The sequence below is a fragment of the Haliotis cracherodii genome, unplaced genomic scaffold, assembly GCF_022045235.1.
Source record: "Haliotis cracherodii isolate W230 unplaced genomic scaffold, xgHalCrac1.p SCAF_13, whole genome shotgun sequence".
Classification (NCBI taxonomy): Eukaryota; Metazoa; Mollusca; class Gastropoda; order Lepetellida; family Haliotidae; genus Haliotis; species Haliotis cracherodii.
The window spans coordinates 24,422,998-24,441,895 of NW_027266268.1; the positions used below are offsets into that span (position 1 = coordinate 24,422,998).

Here is an 18,898-nt window from a genome sequence, read left to right on the forward strand (position 1 = left end):
TTGACGTTATTAAAAGGGGAATTCAGGCAATCCCCGTTTACTCACTTTGTTAATAGGAGATTCACTCACTCACTGACGGTGTTAACAGTGGGATTAAGAGAACCTTTTGTTTTGTGCCTCTCGCATTTCTGACCAGGAAAATTTAATATGCGGAATTATCTACCACGAAACAAAATGTTTTAAGACAGAAATATCCATTGCCAAAAGAACTTGGTCAAGTCAATACAGCACATTTATGTACGCTGTATCCAATTAAAAGACCAGATGGTGTATATGGAGTACCTATTGCATGGTCATGTGCTCCTTCAGTAAAATCAGTACGAGAAAGAGGAACATATACTTAACCATTTCAGGTATATAACCTGTTTGTAAAAAACAAATACAACGAGAGATGATTTACATAAAATAATCATACAAGCACCTTACAAGTCGACAAATCAGCTAACAAACTAAATAGAGTTTTGTACTGAGGTCAACTTATTTACATGAAGATACGAGCGTATTAATATTATATTACATTATGCTAAACTTGAACACATGGATGTTTTGTTTGTTTGTTGTTTAACACCGCACACAGCAATATTCCAGCTATGTGAGTGTTGTCTGTAAATAATGGGGTCTGGACCAGTGACTAAACATTTGTATCAAATTTATTTGATGTTTGATGATGTATTTTTTTTATTTCATTATTAGTTTTTTTTCAAGGGCCTGACAACTGAAGTAACGGACAAGGTCATAGCGAGCAACAAGACCAGTGACGTGGTAAACCAAACCGAATAAATAACGTTGTTCGGATATTTTGTTACAAATTCATTTTACAGCCAATTGAAATGCATAACTGAACCCAACTTTGAGTCAATTCAGATACCTCCATTGCTGAGGTACTTGAGTACATATTTGGGAATAGATTTCTGAAAGGTTTGTCAAAGATTGATGATGATGCTCTATGTGTCAGGATTTAATTAGCCTCTAAACTTTGGAGGTAGATAATTCAAAAGCTTTTTTCTCTTTTCCTGTACCCAGAGACTTGTCCAATTTAGTTTCTCGCTCTATCTCTTTTCCCAAACAGAAAATGAAACTCCATAGGACGTGATGCAATGAATGCAGCGAACTATCTCGTCAACATGTCTTGCATTCTCTTTCTTTTCAACAAGACATTTACCCATGAGGCATGCCTCCTCTATCAAATTCCTTTCAAGCACATCTGTTATTCTAAGTTGTTTATGCAACTCCTCCCCAGGGTAGTTTTGGATTTCAAGGTTAATACGCGGGGCATGGGGAAGACAATGGGAACATTTGTCTGCACATGTTGTTATATCCTCTACTGTACGCCTGAGTTCCCCTGTGTCAAAGTAACCCCAGGGCCTAGTCACGTCGTGTCTGTCATTCTATATTCTGTATGACTGCAGAGAAGGAAACCTTATTACATACCCCTACCACTATGTGAGTCCCAGGTAGTTCTCTGTGAATTTGGGACATTTCTGGTAGACAAGTAGCTCTAAAACAATGTGACTTTGCCAGCTGCAACTACATGTTCCATTGAAAGTATGAAGCATTCCAAAATGGAGCATTTCAAATAGAATCTGTAAAAGAGATGGAATGCACAAACGAGCCTTGGTACCGAAAGAATAGTACCCCAAAAGTCACATATATATATAATACGTATGTAATTTTAGTGATTATGTATATTCCACATGCGTGAATCAGACATGACATAAATTTTCCGAGCTATCGAATGTAGAGACGTGTTGAATTAATACGCAACTATAAGCATAGTTTGTATGTATCATTCCGACCGTTTACATTATTATAATAATCTGACTCGTATATTCAATACTGTGTCTGCAATCAGATATCAAATCACATATAATAATGTGAACATTATTGTACAGTGGAACCCTTAAATACCAGACGATGAAATATTCGTGTTAACGAATCTTTGGTTGGGAGTTATGTCGGGTCGACACGTCCACTTGTCTGCTGGCCCGAGACTGGTGATAGATTGTAAGGACTGGTGATGTTATACAAACAACTAGTTTAAGAAGAATTGTGGACAGGTTGGATTTAGCTCGTGATACCTACTGTTATACACCTGGGAAAAAGTTAAACACCACTCTTTTTCAGTTTAATTGTTCGCCATGTTTAGAATATATCTACACGTGACATTTATCTCATTTTGATGCTGATATCTTATTATAGGTTGAACAAGGACAATGCACGCTTCTCCAGATGTTTGCAAGATTGTTGTATCGTATCGAATCGTAAAGAAACAGAAGAATGAATGGGTTGTAAAATAACTCTTGCCATGGGACATTGCACATGCTTAACATTTCCTCAGCGTTACCTCAGGACAGCGTATCAGAAAGTGTCCAGAAGACGGGATTTACAGATTGACGGGGTCCGGACTGACGGGTGTCCGGACTGATGGGTGTCCGGTCTGATAGGGTCAGGTCTGTCGGGTACATGTCTGAAGTGACATGGCAGTAAATTGTTTGTTCAGACACTATGGGCTATGTTCAGCAGCCATTTCACGTGCACTGTATAAGGATTCACAGATTTTATACATTAAATTCAGTTATCTGTTGATCAAAGTCCCCTTCTTTCGGAGTAATTGCTATATGTTTAACATTGTGTAGATATTTTAGTTTCTCCGAGACATATGAGCTTGAAGATCGAAATTTGTGAAATGGCTTAACCTCTGGGCACTGATGTACAGATGGTGTGGACTTGACGATGTGAAACCGTATCTCAAGGAATGTGATTCTTTTCCCTTCCATGCTTATTGTTTGTAGTTTTGATCAAAGCGTACAATAATGATGCATTTCTATGTTATGTTTGTTTAATTGCTTGCTTGTTTGTTGTTTAACGCCGCATGCGACCAGACAATCCAGTGATTGCCACCATGAACATCTGTCTACGCAATTGGGATGCGATGGTATTCATCAACACAGTCAGCGAGCCTAACTACCGTTGCCTTTTACGACAAGCATGGCTCGCTGAATACCGATTCTATCCCGGATCTACACTTGGGGTATGTTTGTTTCTAGGGCCTACAGATGTATTAACTGCTGTCGTCAAAATGGAATGAATTAACTACGGTTATAGCGAAGTGACTCATTACATATAATCGGGTAAGAGGGACACAGGTGGCCCAGTCGTCTGAGCCGTTGGAAGTCGCTATACAGATGTGTTCCACTGTGTGCCACAACCCTTTAACCATGGGTTTCAAATCCCCTTTCTGTCTGATTATGTACCTAAGTTTGTCAGCACCAAACCCGTGCTGATAGCAAACTTCACGTCTATCGTAGAACGATTCAAAATTGAGTTTTTACATTCAATTATCGGTTGATCAATATCCCATTTTCTAGTAGTCATAAATGTTGCATATTTGACAGGTTGTTTATATTTCAGATTCTCCAAGACACAAGAGCTTGAAGAACGAAAGTTGTGATTTGGCCTAAACCTCTGGACACTGATGTACATTTGCTGTGGACGTGACACGGAATGTGACCGTTTCCCCATTCATTTTGATTATTTGTTGTTTCACTCAAAGTGTATAACAATGAAACATGTCTTTGTGTATGGCTGTTTCTGTTTGTTTGTTGTTGAACTCCGCACTGGAGTGTGCATCAGATAATCCAGTGAGTGACACCATGAACATTGATCTTCGCAATTTGGTTAGATGACATGCATCAACCAAGTCAGCATGACTGACAGTCCGATGACGACACAAGAGTCGCCTCTTAGGACACAAGTGGGTTTCTGCAGATCAATTCCAACCTGGATCTTCACGGGAGTGTGTTTGTTTTTAGAGGCTACAGATGTATTCGTTGCTGTCGCCTAATGGGAAAAATCAACTTCGGTTTAGAGAACATAACAAAACATATAATCGGGTTAGGGGTCACTGATGGCCCCTTCATCTGAGGCCCGGAATTCGCTCTGCATATGTGTGTCCCTGGTGTGCCAGAAACGTGGGTTCGAATCCGAATTTGCCATGATTATCTTTCTATGTTCGTCAGCACCAAACCAGTGCCATTCGTCATGGCTTTTTAGTCTAGATTATGCAAACTAGTGACTGAAAATATAAGCAACTATACTCGTCAACGGGGTGCTTGAGAGCAACAATCAGCCAAGTCAGAAGGCCTGACCAGACAAGGGGAGGTGTGGTGAAATGGGGTTAAACGTCGCGTCGCGTCGTGGTGTGTGCGTACGTACGTGCGTACGTACGTGCATGTGTGTGTAAGATACCATAACGCAGATTAACATGTATACCCTACTCAGACAGAAAAGTGCGGCAAGGACCATGACGTCTACACAATGAAGTGTGGAGTCTGTACCATCTTGCAAGCGAACGCTCATACATGCCACTGCAAAGTCACTCCTCCAATGAGACAAGGACACCTCTATAGGGTCTCACTCAGCGTAAGGACGGGTTTCATGTGGACATGGAGGATGAGGAAACGGTCCCTATCTAGGTGTGTTGGCTGTGCCTCAGGGATTTCGAATAACATCAACACTAGTTTCTTGATATGCTACCCTCACTATAGAGAATGGTGTAGAGCATAATTGTTGCAGAGTGTTTGCAACGCTTATGTGTGCCAGGATCCTGTGAATGTGGGTTCGAATCCCAGATGTCCCCGATTATGGTTATTGGGTTGTCCCCATTGCACTCATGCTCCTAGTTTTCACAATGGTGGTCAAACCTCTTAAGACCTGCATCACGTTGGACTTTTCTCCCATATTAACGCACACACCGTTGTTTAATTGAAAAACACTTCATAGCGGTGAAAAACACAATTCACTCACTTGACCCCATCCAGTAAGAAATGTCCAGGTGAAGGCTCACTAAACTCTCCACAGTGAGTGAGTTGTGTTTATCTCCGCATTGATCATTTTTCACATTAATGTGGGAGTAAAGCCGAGAGTGTTTGTTTATTCCTAGTTTAATGGCACACACCACAATAGTACACCTATATAACAGCAGTCTGTAAATAATCGAATCTGGACCAGACAGCCAGTGACTGACATCACGAGCACCGATCCATGCAACTGGAATACGATGACATGCATCAATCAAGTCAGCGAGCCTGACCGCCCGATCCCCTTAGTCGCCTCTCTTGCCTGGGATCTTTTACCCTGGAGCCACACTGATTTAATTCAGTTTCTTAATTTCAAGTTGAGCAGTAACTTATGCAAGGCACCTACAACCTGGCCTCAGTTCTATGACAAAGAGACCTGACCAACGTAGGACAACATTTGATAAGAAAAGATCATACCAAAGCATGACAGTTGCAGTGACTTTTAATTATGAGTGACAACAATGTTATACACATATTACTATTGATTAGACTACTTCAAAGTTATTCTCAGTGAAAACTCTTTCTCAAGTGACATGAAGTTTGCTTACCTGATAGTTAGAGCTTGTTCAAAAATTATAGTCTCAGAAAAATATATTTCATTTCTCTCCATTGCTCATGACATTGGATGTGATGCAGTGCTTTGAAAATAAATTCATAACTAAATTGTTTTTTGATACCTTGAAGGACAATTGCTAGATATGCTTCAATCTCAATACAATTATATATTTGTATAATTTTACTGCATAATCAAAGGCACACAGATATACAAGTAACAAACTTGAATCCATTCAAGGCATAAATTTGTCTATGCACCCTCAGTATGTCGTGCACATATCAAAATAACAAACTAACATCCACTTTAGTGGGGCGGTTAAGGCTGGATTTTAGTCATAATTGTGCACTTTGGGTTAAAAGCACCAAACTTGGCACACTTATACATTGAAACATTCCGAACATTTCTGGATATGGATCCACCTCAGCAGCGCCACCTGGTGGTAGAAAATCCAAGATGGCCGCCAAAATGGTTAAAATCTCTTAAATTATATACAATATATCATCATTATTTTGTCAATTTTAGTCATTAGTATAACATTAATTGAGTCAATGTTGTATATAACTCAAATCTAATATGCAGCGCCCACTGGTGGCGAAGAAAATCCAAGATGGCCGCCAAAATGACTTAAACTTCAAAAAATGTCAAATGTTTGTCCACAATATCAGTATCACTTGCTCATTGAATCATTTCAATCAAATATGGCTTCAAAACAAAAACCTACGGTAAACTACAGTTATAACGAACTCAAAGGGACCACTAATTGGAGTTCGTTGTAACCGTAGTTCGTTATAAACATATATACACCATATATACAGCAAATGGCTTGGACCAAAAAACCAGTTCCACCAGTTCGTTATAAGCGTGTTCATTATAAACATAGTTTACTGTATCTCAGAACATCTTGTCTTCAAAGTGTGAAATCTTGGTGCACCAGTTCATCAACACAAAGACACCACTGAGACAGAGAAATACAAGTCCCAGTTTACTTGGTATTAAACAAGAAAGTTTTATCTTGTTGACACATTTCAAAATATGGTGTATTTGAACAGATATAGCACAGTTTGTGGTGTTTATGAAGACGAAGGTGTGGTATACCCACCAACATTCTCAAAAGATAAAACCAGGAACTAACTGATGGGTTTCTGGCTTAACGGGGGAGCTGGACTTACGAAGTTTCTCTGTACATCTAAAACTGTCACCACATACCAAGGGCCATAACTCCGTATCATGGACTTGTGAATCCGGCAATTAACAGATGGGTTTCCGGCTTAACGGAGCCTTGAGTTACGCAGGTTCTCTGTGCATCTAAATCTATCACTACATACCAAGGGCCATAACTCCGTATCCAGGACTTGTAACTCCGTGAATGAACTGGTTTTACTTCCTTGTGTCCTTCATCAGATACTGACATTGACTGGTCTGTGTTCTGTAAAAGTACCTGGATATGTATAAAGACTGATTGTATCTTTACAATGATTCATCTTCAGTTGCATCGTGTACCCAACACATTGCAAGTGCCTTGTTAACACAGCTTTGTGTGTCCGTCATATCACAGCATGTCAGGTGTCGTATATCACAAACTGGGATTGAACTGACCACCAGCGGTAACTGACAAAGATAGCAGGTGTGATCAATAGAAAGCACTGAGCAACGTACTGCCTAGATCCTTATAACAGAGTTTCTTACTTCAACATGGAAGACGGTTGAAAAGCTGGGAAAGAATAAAGTGTTTGTCAATATAACAAAATGAAAACATGAAAATTATTACTCAGCAAATCAGAGATACGGTGACATGACTCCTCTCGCTGACCACTCAAATATACCCTAAAATCATGGTAGAATATCATAAAATCATGGTAGACAGATAGTATCACCACATACTTCGAGCGATTAATAAAGAAAGTGATATTACAAGGTTTAATGTGTACAAAAGTATAAATCTGACATCTGAATAAGTGCACTATCACATCCGACCCCCCCCCCCACCCCCCCACCCCCACCCCACCCCACCCCCCCCATGACATCAGAGGATCAACCAGTCACACTGACAGTTCATCATTCTCCTCCTCCTGCAATCAATGGCTTCAAGGGCATTCAGAAGCTGTAGCATCAGGGAACACTGAGTTGTCTTATCAATTTCAACTTCTAAATTCTTTCAAAGTGACATATCGGTGCATAGAGTACTACTATCTCTCAAAACAATGTCATTGAATAAAGAAAGTTGACTGTGTCCTGCATCCTTCCGTCTCTGTGTGACACCAGCAGCAGGTGTGACGTTATTTCTTCAGCCCTATTTCTTTAGCCATGTAGGTGGAGACTTGCACATGCAGCTGATCTTTGGTTTCCTCGTAGACGGTGGAGGTAAATGTCTTAGATGCGTCCGACCCCCTCATCAGGGCCTTGTAGATGGGCAGCGTGTACTTCTGTTTGCCTGGAACAGTCGGAAATGTCAATGTCAATATATATATATATATATATATATCTGTTAAAACCAATAACCTCACAAAAACTCCTCACATAATCTCTTTTATGACATCGAGAATACTGGTTGATGTCATCATCAGTTATTTATAAGCCTGAGTCAATGTGCTGTGACATTGCTTTATGGGACTTTTTGCAAACAAGGATTTTCTGTTTGCATTCATGTTTCCAAAAAGCGAAAAAAAGAGGCCATACACGTGTTTTCCGCATGGCAGGGGCTTGCGTTGCATTATTGTGCTGAACAATATGACATACAGTGCCTACAATGTTTTGTGTGTTAATGATTAAATTAGCTGTCCTTGAAGTTATTATTGTTGTTACATGTATATGTAACAGTTGATTTCAGTTTGTTTTCTGTTTACTGGAGCATAAACATAAAACTGGTCGGCTCATTTTGCGTACATCCGCTGCAGTATGCACACTGAAATTTATGTTAATACTGAAACAGTCCGTTTTAAGGGACGGTTTATGCCTAGAATTTTTCGGCCGAGCGTGCGTCGAACCGTAGCCTTTACTATAACGAGGTAACTGCCGATACTTACTTCAAGATAATGATGATTAAACATTTTAACACTAATCAAAAACTTCTGACGTTTACCAATTATAAGTAAAGAACTTATAACATGAGAAACAATTTATTAAAAAAATGCTGGATAGTGTATTGTAACTCTTGCATACGAGACTGCCACTGAATTGCCTGCATCTTTATAGACTATTGTACAACATGGTATACGAAATCTACCGACGCTTCACGATAGTGTGGTTGCACTTATATGATGAATTGTTAAAAGACATTGGCGAGTCTGTGCGTATTTAGCTACAGAAACAGAGTTACTTTCCATGTATTGTGTTCTAGACATACACGGTCACAGACTGGTTATCTTTAAATACATTCATTAAGCTGCCGATGCTATGCTACTCATTATATTGAAACATGAAATGTTCCCCGTGCAAATACAAACAATGAGACGAATAACATAACAAAAATATAAATGCAGATAATAGAACACGTTGACCACCAAGTCACTTGATACAGAAAACGTTATACACGTTGAACATAATGTTTAATGGGCATCAACGACTTCCATTACTAAAATGGCGTAATATGTTTTATTGATACTTAAACGACTGGAATATTAACGCTAGTATTTAAATTGGGACTCTCTATTATTTTCTATTATTCAGTACAGTATTTGATATCTATTTGAAATATATGAAATTAACATATAGCAGCCAAATCGTAGATTTCGAACCATACTTTTTGATTAACTGTAACATAAGTTCATTGTACCAGCAGAGTAACAAAGTTAGAATATGATTTTCTTGGTGCAGATTTGAGCCTCAAACAGATCTGAAACCGAGATGGCAGAACTATTCTATGGAACATATTAATCACTTATCTTTTGATAAGGATACTAGGGACATCGAGATTTGCTCTGAAGCTGATATTCAGCCCAACGTTGGCAGCAAATGTCAGTAATAATTCCAAATCTGCTCTAGAATAATGTTAATGTACTTATGTTATGGCTGTGTGGAGGTGACTTTTATTTCACGGATAACCAATACAGAGGAAGAGGCTCCCATGCTAAATGTTACATTTTTGATTGAATACATGTTAAAATACCTCTAAACGTTGGAAAATATTAATCCCAATCTCAAAATCCAAATTTTAACACAATAACATAATAATATTCAGCAACATTAATTCATCTGGGAGATTAGAATCCCATGAAATAATTCCTACATTGGTTCGTCTATCTGTCATGGAACAATTAAGCCTTAGCCATAGTCGTCCACAGGCTGACCAAAGACTTCATGATGGGAATATCACAAACACAACAGTTCCTGAAAGAATCTTATTATTTCCCAGTTAGTTGAGAAAATTGATGAAGTTGCTTGATACTAGCATCTGCACCGAAATGATGCAGTTAAAGAATAAACAAGTTCAAATCCATCAGTCAACTATGTCGACTCTGATACTACAACTTCTAAAATGTCATTTGGAGATATTTTGTTCAAAGAGTGATTATTCCATGCTATAAAATGTGCAGAATTTGATGACTTCTTTTATGTGATGAAATTGCTAATACAGCTGACACGGCTAAGTGAAATGTTGAAATAGTTTAAAGAATAATTGATAACAGTCCACATTTTGCAAACAGGAAGCCATGAAACCAAAGATGTGCAAACAAGGTGATATTATTTGGCACTTACTCATTTTCTGACATATAAACAATGGGTTTTAGTGAAATATCTTGCAACTCTCATTGGCATTGTTATTGTTAGCCATTTAATAATTGATACAATTAATAGGACAAATTAGAAACAATGTATCATTTTATTGCATCCTTTCTGTTGCTGCACTGACTGCACTAACAACTGACCTCTGCATCGTGTGACCTTGCCAGGTCGGGGTACTCCTCACCTATGGCAGCGAGAGTCTTGGCCTTCACTGCAGACCTCTCTAGCAGCTAGTTAAGGAAGAGAAGTAGCTGGCAACAATTAATATGAAAAATTAGAAAAAGAGGTATCATTTTATTGCATCCTTTTTGTGGCTGCACTGACTGCACAACCAGCTGACCTTTGCGTCGTGTGACCTTGCCAGGTAGGGGTACACCTCAGCAATGGTGGCGGAGTCCAAGCAGCACTGCAGCAGCTTGTTGGGAGAGTGGGGCAACTCTTCTCGGAACTGATGTCACGGAAACCCTCCTGGAGGAGTCACAATCAGCAAACATGGAAATGAACATAATCCTGGACCTCATATAAAATTACAGGCTTGAAGACTGTTAGCAAAGATGTAAATGTGAAGATAATGAGTATTGCAGACAGTAAAATATAAGTTTGTAAATATATCACAAGTTTTACATCAATCAGCGGCTGATCCAGAATTTTGAAAGAAGGGAGAGTGGACACTATACACAAGTTATGAACAGACAAAAACACATGGTAAGCCTTAATGTAAGGCATCCGGAAAGGGGAAGGATCTGCCAGTGAATCATTAGCTGTTCACGGAAAGAAATGCAGATTTCAGCAAGCATCAGCACCCAGTCTAACCCATAGTAGCAATTACAAGTTCGATCATCTTATGGTAAACACATCTGATATGTTGCAAGTCTCGTCATCGGGGTCGACACCAGGCTCGATAACGACCATGAGCTTGTTGAGGGGATTGCCCTAGAGCATAGAACATAGAGCCAGGACATGAATTAAAACAATATCAGAGTTCCATGAACACAAGCACACCAGTATCATACAGCCAGTCCATGAATACAAGCAGTATCACCAGTATCACACAGCCAGGTCATGAACGCACGCAATATCACCAGTATCATACAGCCACGATATGATTTCAAACAGTATCATCAGTACCATACAGTAAGGCCATGAACACAATCAGTAAACACCAGTACCATACAATCAGGCCATAAACACCAGCAGTTTCAGCAGTATCATACCACAAGCCCACGAATACCAGCAATATCACCAGTATCTCACAGCCAGCCAGCCAGCCAGCCAGCATTCGGTATATTCAGAAGGTTTGTGATCCTATTGAAATACAGCCGTAAAGGAAAAAAAACATGCGGACATTTCGATCTTACGCAAGTAACAGCACACATACATACATCAAGGTCTGTTGTCATGTGAGATATGCGACTAATGTGTTTGAATTGGTTGGTGTCCCAAACAAACATTCAGCAGATTGAAAGAAAATACCTTTTGAAGAGTTTCAGCATGTATAAAGTTGTAAACAAGCTACATTGTAAAGGGTTAAAACTCAAAAGAACTACGAAATTCTCTCATTTATCGACACGAAGAATGCTGGTGTCATCGCCGGGCGTGGGACATGAATTGACTGCAAAAGAAATCTGCTCGCTTCAAAACGTAGCGTTTTAATGATTGAAATGCCATTTATACTTGAAAGTGATGTCTTTTAAATTACACTTGAAAGTGTTAGTCATGTGTGAATAACCCCTTGATCTTATCGTATGCCTATAAAACACTCAACAGAAAGAACACTGTGAGCATACAGAAAGACATTATCGACATTTAAAATCACTCACCCATGATGGACTAGCTAAATAAATACAACCTGTCAGTTTGAGTGTGTATTTGTATATAGCTATTGAAATTTAAAATATACTGAATGTACATCAGTGTATTAGTTCATGTTGGTCAGTAATAGCACAACAAATTTAGTAAAATCTGAATGATCTACTCTCTTCTTTTGATACAAACCCCTCTTATTCCGAAATAAGCATGACTGATTTCTAGACAACTTCGCATGACGTCCCAGTGGGACCTTAATGAAAAAGGAGTTTGTTTAAATCCTGCGAATGAAGCGGCCTCTTCCCTACAAAACTTCTTTTTGAATCTAGTTCAAATTGCATGACTCTATAATAGCCGTTCAGTCAAGTAACCCATGAGAGAAGGAAGTCATGTGCGAAGATACTGATATATATATGGAGATGATGACGTCACTTCTAATACGAGTGGCTGAGTATGGTTTTACGCCACTTTTAGCAGTATTCCAGCAACATCCGCGGGAAGTCGGAAATGGGCTTAACACATGGTACCCATGTGAGGAATCGAACCCGGGTCTTCGGCGTTGCGAGCGACCACTTTAATCACTACGCTACCCCACCGCCCCACTTCTAATACGAAGCTGCACATGTCAAACATAAGTTATACACAACTTACACACACGTTATATACAAGTTATACACAAGTTAGAACTCGAATGTTTGGATTAGCACATGTTGATAGACAATAACAGTATTATCTCATGTTTGATTTTCAGTTATCAATAAGCTATTTAGATCAATTTCAGTACACATAAGTATTTTGAACAGGAAACACTCATACCATGTTTTGTTATAATGGCAGTAAATACATCCTTTGCCTGTACATGCTGACAATGTACAAGGTCACGCTACATATATTATTGAAAAAGTCATCCGTGATTCACACAATTTCATTTGCTGTTACAGTGGCTTGCGTTCGCGTGGTGCATACATAACAGGTTATATGCAGCCTCCCTGCCAGACAGAGCGTAGTCACAGCTCAATGCGGAACAGACTAAGCTCTGTGACAATGGGGCGTTTCATGGAGGTGGCGCTACTCCTGGTGTCCCTTGGAATCGTTGACGGTACGTTTTGAATTGTTGTACTAAAAACATTCTGGTTGGCTTAAACATGAGCTCCTGCAGTATCATTAGCAGTAATTAAGCAGGGGTTAATTAGTGTTTAATTACAGGACAATCCTTGTACTGGACACTCAACGAACGAACCCACGTTTAGATATATACACTGTAGATTGTTTAGAGAACTAAAACAACATAGTTTTTTATTTTGTTATTATTATTATTATTATTATTATTATTATTATTTTGTATTATGTATTATTACTATGAAGGGATAGTTTATTATGTAATACTTTGATGTCCTCGTCACGTATTGATGTATAATCAGAATATTAAGTAAAATGAGAAATCATTTCAGGTATTTAACCTGTTTGTTAAAGACAAATACAACGAGAGATGATGTACATAAAATAATCATACAAGCACCTTACAAGACGACAAATCAGCTAACAAACTAAATAGAGTTTTGTACTGAGGTTAACTTATTTACATGAAGATATTAATATTATATTACATTATGCTAAACTTGAACACACGGGTGTTTTATTTGTTTGATTGTTTGTTTGTTTGATTGTTTGTTTGTTTGTTTGTTTGTTGTATAACGCACTCAGCAATATTCCCGCTATGTGACGGTGGTCTGTAAATAATCGGGTCTGGACCAGACAATCCAACAGCATGTCCTAAACACACAGAGAGACCTACAAAAATCAGTTATGTTTTCTTGCCATCTCCAGAAGTTTGGGCCTTGGAGTGGACTTCGTTGTCACATTATGAGTTTGTAAGAATTCAGGGAGCCGAAACAGACAGTTCACCCAAGTGGACATCTCGGGTTGGTTGAGATGTAATCTCTTTGGTTATCACTTTTTCTGTCCCACTCCATTTATCTTTTCATGCCAAAACTCAGGCTTCCCTTTGGTTTGTCTAGATCCCAATTTCGATCGCTGTGGTTCACCATTTGTTTCCATACTTTCAGTGACTCATTATTTGCATCAAATTTATTTGATTATTGAATGTGTATTATTATTATTATTATTATTATTATTTCATTATTAGTTTCTTCAAGGGCCTGACAACTGATTAACGAGCAGAGACATAGCGAGCAACAAGACCAGTGACGTGGTAAACCAAACAGAATAAATAGCGTTGGTCGCATCATTTGTTTCAAAGTCATTTTACAGCCAATTTAAATGAATAACTGAACCCAACTTTGAGTCAATTCAGATACCTCCATTGCTAAGGTACCTGGAGTACATATTTTGGAATAGATTTCTGAAAGGTTTGCCAAAGATTGATGTTGATGCTCTATGTGTCAGGATTTAATTAGTCTCTAAGCTTTGGAGGTGGGTTATTCAAAAGCTTTTTTTTCTTTTCCTGTACCCAGAGACTTGAGAAAATGAAACTCCATAGGACGTGATGCAGTGAACTATCTCATCAACATGTCCTCTTGATTCTCCTTCGTTTCAACTAGACATTTACCCACGAGGCCAGCTCCACTATCAAATTCCTTTCCAGCACATCTGTTATTCTAAGTAGTTGATTCAACACCTCCCCCGGGTAGTTTTGACTTCAAGGTTAGTTCGTGGGACATGGAGAGGACAATGGGAACATTTGATTGTACATTTTGCTTTATCCTCTGCTGTACGCCTGAGTTTCCCTGTGTCACAGTAACCCCATGGCCTAGTTATGTCTTGTCTGTCATTCTACATTCCGTATGACTGCGGAGAGGGACATCTCAAAACAGATCCCTACCCTTGTGAGTCCTAGGTAGTTATCTGTGTATTTGGGACATATCAGGTAGAAGAGTTCCTCTGAAACCACGTGACTTTGCCAGCTGAAACAACATACTACATTAAAAGTACTAAGCATTCCAAGATAGCGCTTTCAGGTAGAATCTGTACAAGAGCTTGAAATCACAAACGAGTCTTGATACCAAAAGAATAATACGAAAACGTCATATATATATATATATATATATATATATATATATATATATATATATATCATGAGTGAATCAGACATGACTTAGATGTTCCGAATGTTGGCAAGCTAATGTAGAGTAGTGTTGAGTGGTGTAATTAAGACGCGACTATACGACATTGATATCAGCTGTTTTCATTTTAAGAAGAATTTTATGTGATTAGAAACCTCAGACTAGCAACTCTGAAAAGACTATCTAACATCTAGTTCTGTTCAGGCTCGTCAACTCCGACGACACAAACCCCGGCCTCAACAACCGCAGGTGTAACGACACTACCCACACCTGTATCTAACAACACCCGGACTGGCGGACAAGAATACCCCGAGGGTATAAGTATAGACACAGCTTCTTTGAGTATGCGAGATTTGTTTAAAGCCTCTTTGAGCAGTATTTTAGTTACATCATGGCATGTTAGCTTGATGTGGGAGTGAAGCCCGATGTGATGCAAGTATACACAATATAAGGAATAACAAACATTTATTTCGAAGTTGTAATCCTAAAATATAATATTAAAAGACTCATAACATATAAAATGGTTAATAATATCTTAATATATCTATCATTTGAGTTTTGTTAAATTGTATACATTGTCTTTGATCACAGCTTATGGATTACCGTTTTGCTGTTTATGGTTTTGGTTATGTTGTCAACTTTCTCGGTTGATATCGGTTTGGTGTCTTATCTAGTGTGCTCTGGGGTGCGACCGTCTCCATGATGTAGTGGTTAGAGCATTTGCCCGGAGAGCAAATGTTCGTTGGTTCGATCCCCTGGTCGCATCAAACCTTATGGCGGCACTAGAAGGATGTTACTTGTTGTTCCCCTGCCTGCAGCGCGGCATTATGGGGATAAAAAAAGAGAATGGTCAGCTCGGAGTCAGTACATTCCAAATAAAATAAAATTAAAATTAAATCACTTGACATACTTGGTTTTGTTTCCATTATGACATGCTCGTTTTTAAATACTATACCGGAATCGAATATGTTAAGTGATGTGCTTTAACTGACTCATAGCAATATTTTTTAATATCCTTCTAAAGCTTTGCATCATATCATATGACTCAGAACTCGTGACGATCTTGAGAAACATACAATATTCTTGAGCTACATTTTCCACAGATGTCGGTGGTACATTAATCTGACATCAACGTCATATGTACAGAGATACATGGAAGGTCGGGGTAAAGGAACATAAAGAAGGAAACTCTCCTTCAAATGTATGGCGACCCTCTCATTATGAGGACACCGCTAATAACACTGGGACGTATTCATATCCATAGCAGCACACTTGCACATAATTATGTTTTTATATTAACTGTTTCATAAACTTCCATTCGGCAGGTGTGACCACTTATTTATACTGACAGGCATATAAGGACCAACTGTATCGCTGTAAAACACATAGTCAATCCAAACGAGTGACAACGACATTCAGCGTGGGAATGTTCAGAATGTCCCAAGTTACACTGTCACTGTGACTTACCGAGGAAGTGATGAACAAAACGCTGTGATTGACGATGTCAGAAGCTAGGGTGTACAGTTGTTATCCATCTAAAACCCTACTAACAAACTGTGTATGCTTCTTCCAGGTGTGACCTACCTACTGGCATCTTTTCAGCCGTATACTAATAAAGTTGAAGTGGCAGCTGGGGAAACAGGGGGATCCTTTCTGGTTGATTATCCACAGCTGGGATATAACGTCTCAAGGACTGTAACGCCATACGGGAACACTCATGCTTACATAGATATGTCATCGTGGGTGACGGTGGGTGTGGAAAACAAGGCTTATGTAATCCATGTCTTTGGTAAGAACATGGGCGTTCACAGACACATTGGAAATGACGTCTTTTCACCCCTCCCGATCTCTGCCCTAGGGTCAAGGTATGTAGTATCCACCTGTCTGGGAGACATGGACCACGTGATGTTAGTGATAGCTAGCCACAACCACAAGATAGACGTGGACATCACGCTGATGCTGGAGGGGAACGTCACCTATGACAACATGACCTACAACGACGGAGACACGATTCACGTGACTCTAGATGAGTATCAGACCTTCACGATGAAGAGTGACTATGACCTCACTGGAACTGTAATCAACGCAACAAACACTGTAGCTGTGTTAAGTGGGACAATGCAAGGTTATGCCCATTCTCTGGTGCAACTATTACCTGTACGACATCATGGGACGGAGTATGTTATGTATACAGGTGACCGCTCTGTTTATAAGGACGCGACATACCAGCTACAAGTTATTAGTGACCAGAGCGACACTGAAATTATGTTGAACAATGGATCTACATTCTCTCTGGGCGACAGCCGTGTATATCGCCAATACCTCGCCTATAATGAGAGTCTATATCTTACTGCCACAAGGCCTGTCATGGCAACCCTGTGTAGAAACGACTCATATTATTATAATCATGGCATTGTTGTTGTAGTTCCAGTTACGTATTTTGTGAACAGTGCATTCATTCCTTATACATACTGTATAAACATACTGACTAAACAACACGTAACGGATATTGAAGTATTTAGTTCTGATATAGCCCCTGTTATATTTGACTGGGTGGACATCCCCGGCAGTGATTACAAAGCGGGAAGAAAATGTTCATACAACAGATACATCGTCCGCTCTGCCAGCAGATTCGCTGGATATGGGTTTTCCCACAACATTGTAAGTGGAGGCTACCGTTTCACTTCTGATCTACCAACTACAGGTGCTGATGCAGGTAAGTTTGAAGAATTTAATATCAGTATACACATACCGTGTTTACAGTGTAGAACTGTGTTATTTGTAGATTTATCCCTGTATTGAATTTGGAACCGGAAACAGTATGTCGCATCTAAATTTAGAATACTCAAGCCATAAGTGGAACCGCAGCTGGTGTTCAGAAACGACACATTAGCAACTTCTGTCCCGGTGTCGCAAAATAACACCCACCACCTCCCACCGCCGCTCCCCCGGAAAACGTTTATTGGTACAGGCTCGATTAAATCGGTGTACATTTATGTATACTCACACGCAAAAGAAACGCAAGTGGTTTTAAGCAAATAGGTAAAAAACACGGAACCATAAATTGATACGAGTTTTATCATGTTGTGAAGCCTGATGGTGTTATCAATATTTTTGGTTGCATTTTGGAAGCCCCGAGTAAAAACGAATCGCCAAAAAGCACCATTTCAATGAATATGTGGGTATCATGCATCCATTTCCCGCGAAATCGAAAATGCAGGAACTGTCACGAACTGTAGTGGGTATAAAACTGTGGCCTATTCTTGGACCTACCACTCCTTGGTCAACAATGCCACGCCTAACTCAAATTCAGAGAAACCAGGCTATCTGACGTTTGGAAGCTGGAGAGTCTGTCCAAGATGTTGCCCGTCATTTCAACGTTAACATAACCACAATTTACCGTGTCCTGCATCGATGCAATGCTACACAGACCACAGATGACCTTCCTCGGAGCGGTCGTCCTAGGGTCACCACACCTCGACAAGATCGGCAGATTACCCGTCAACACCAGCGACATCCGTTCCTAACTGCAAGTGAAAGTGCTCGACAGACCATAAGAACACATAATCGACACATTAGCCGGGACACTGTTATCCGACGTCTCCGTTCCAACAACCCCAGATGTCGCCGACCTGCACGTCGTCCTGTTCTCCAACCACGGCATCGACAAGCACGACTTCAGTGGGCACAGGGTATCGCAACTGGCGTCATCGTGAGTGGAGGCGTGTCATCTTCTCTGATGAAAGTCGCTTTTGTGTCTCCCATGCAGACGGAGCAGTCAGAATTTGGCGGTGTCGAGGTGAGCGTTTCGCTGACAGAAACGTTATGGAAAGGGATCCATGGGTTGGACTAAATGCGAGACTTGGACCCAT

At 39.7% G+C, this 18,898-nt stretch overlaps 1 protein-coding gene across 1 annotated transcript; it reads left to right on the forward strand.

Annotated features, from left to right (window-relative positions):
* Positions 1-12,956: 12,956 nt before the first annotated feature.
* Positions 12,957-17,996, forward strand: LOC139459791 (uncharacterized). The gene is made up of 3 exons (XM_071241464.1): positions 12,957-13,042; positions 15,231-15,341; positions 16,600-17,996. Exons 1-3 carry the CDS (start codon positions 12,961-12,963, stop codon positions 17,826-17,828), a joined length of 1,422 nt encoding a protein of 473 aa, XP_071097565.1. The 5' UTR covers positions 12,957-12,960; the 3' UTR covers positions 17,829-17,996.
* The last annotated feature ends 902 nt before the right edge of the window (positions 17,997-18,898 follow it).

Coding starts and splice junctions, on each gene's coding strand:
- LOC139459791 (XM_071241464.1), top strand. CDS start 12,961: ATGCGGAACAGACTAAGCTCTGTGACAATGGGGCGTTTCATGGAGGTG. Junction 13,043..15,230: donor GTCCCTTGGAATCGTTGACG/GTACGTTTTGAA, acceptor AGTTCTGTTCAG/GCTCGTCAACTCCGACGACA. Junction 15,342..16,599: donor CGGACAAGAATACCCCGAGG/GTATAAGTATAG, acceptor TGCTTCTTCCAG/GTGTGACCTACCTACTGGCA.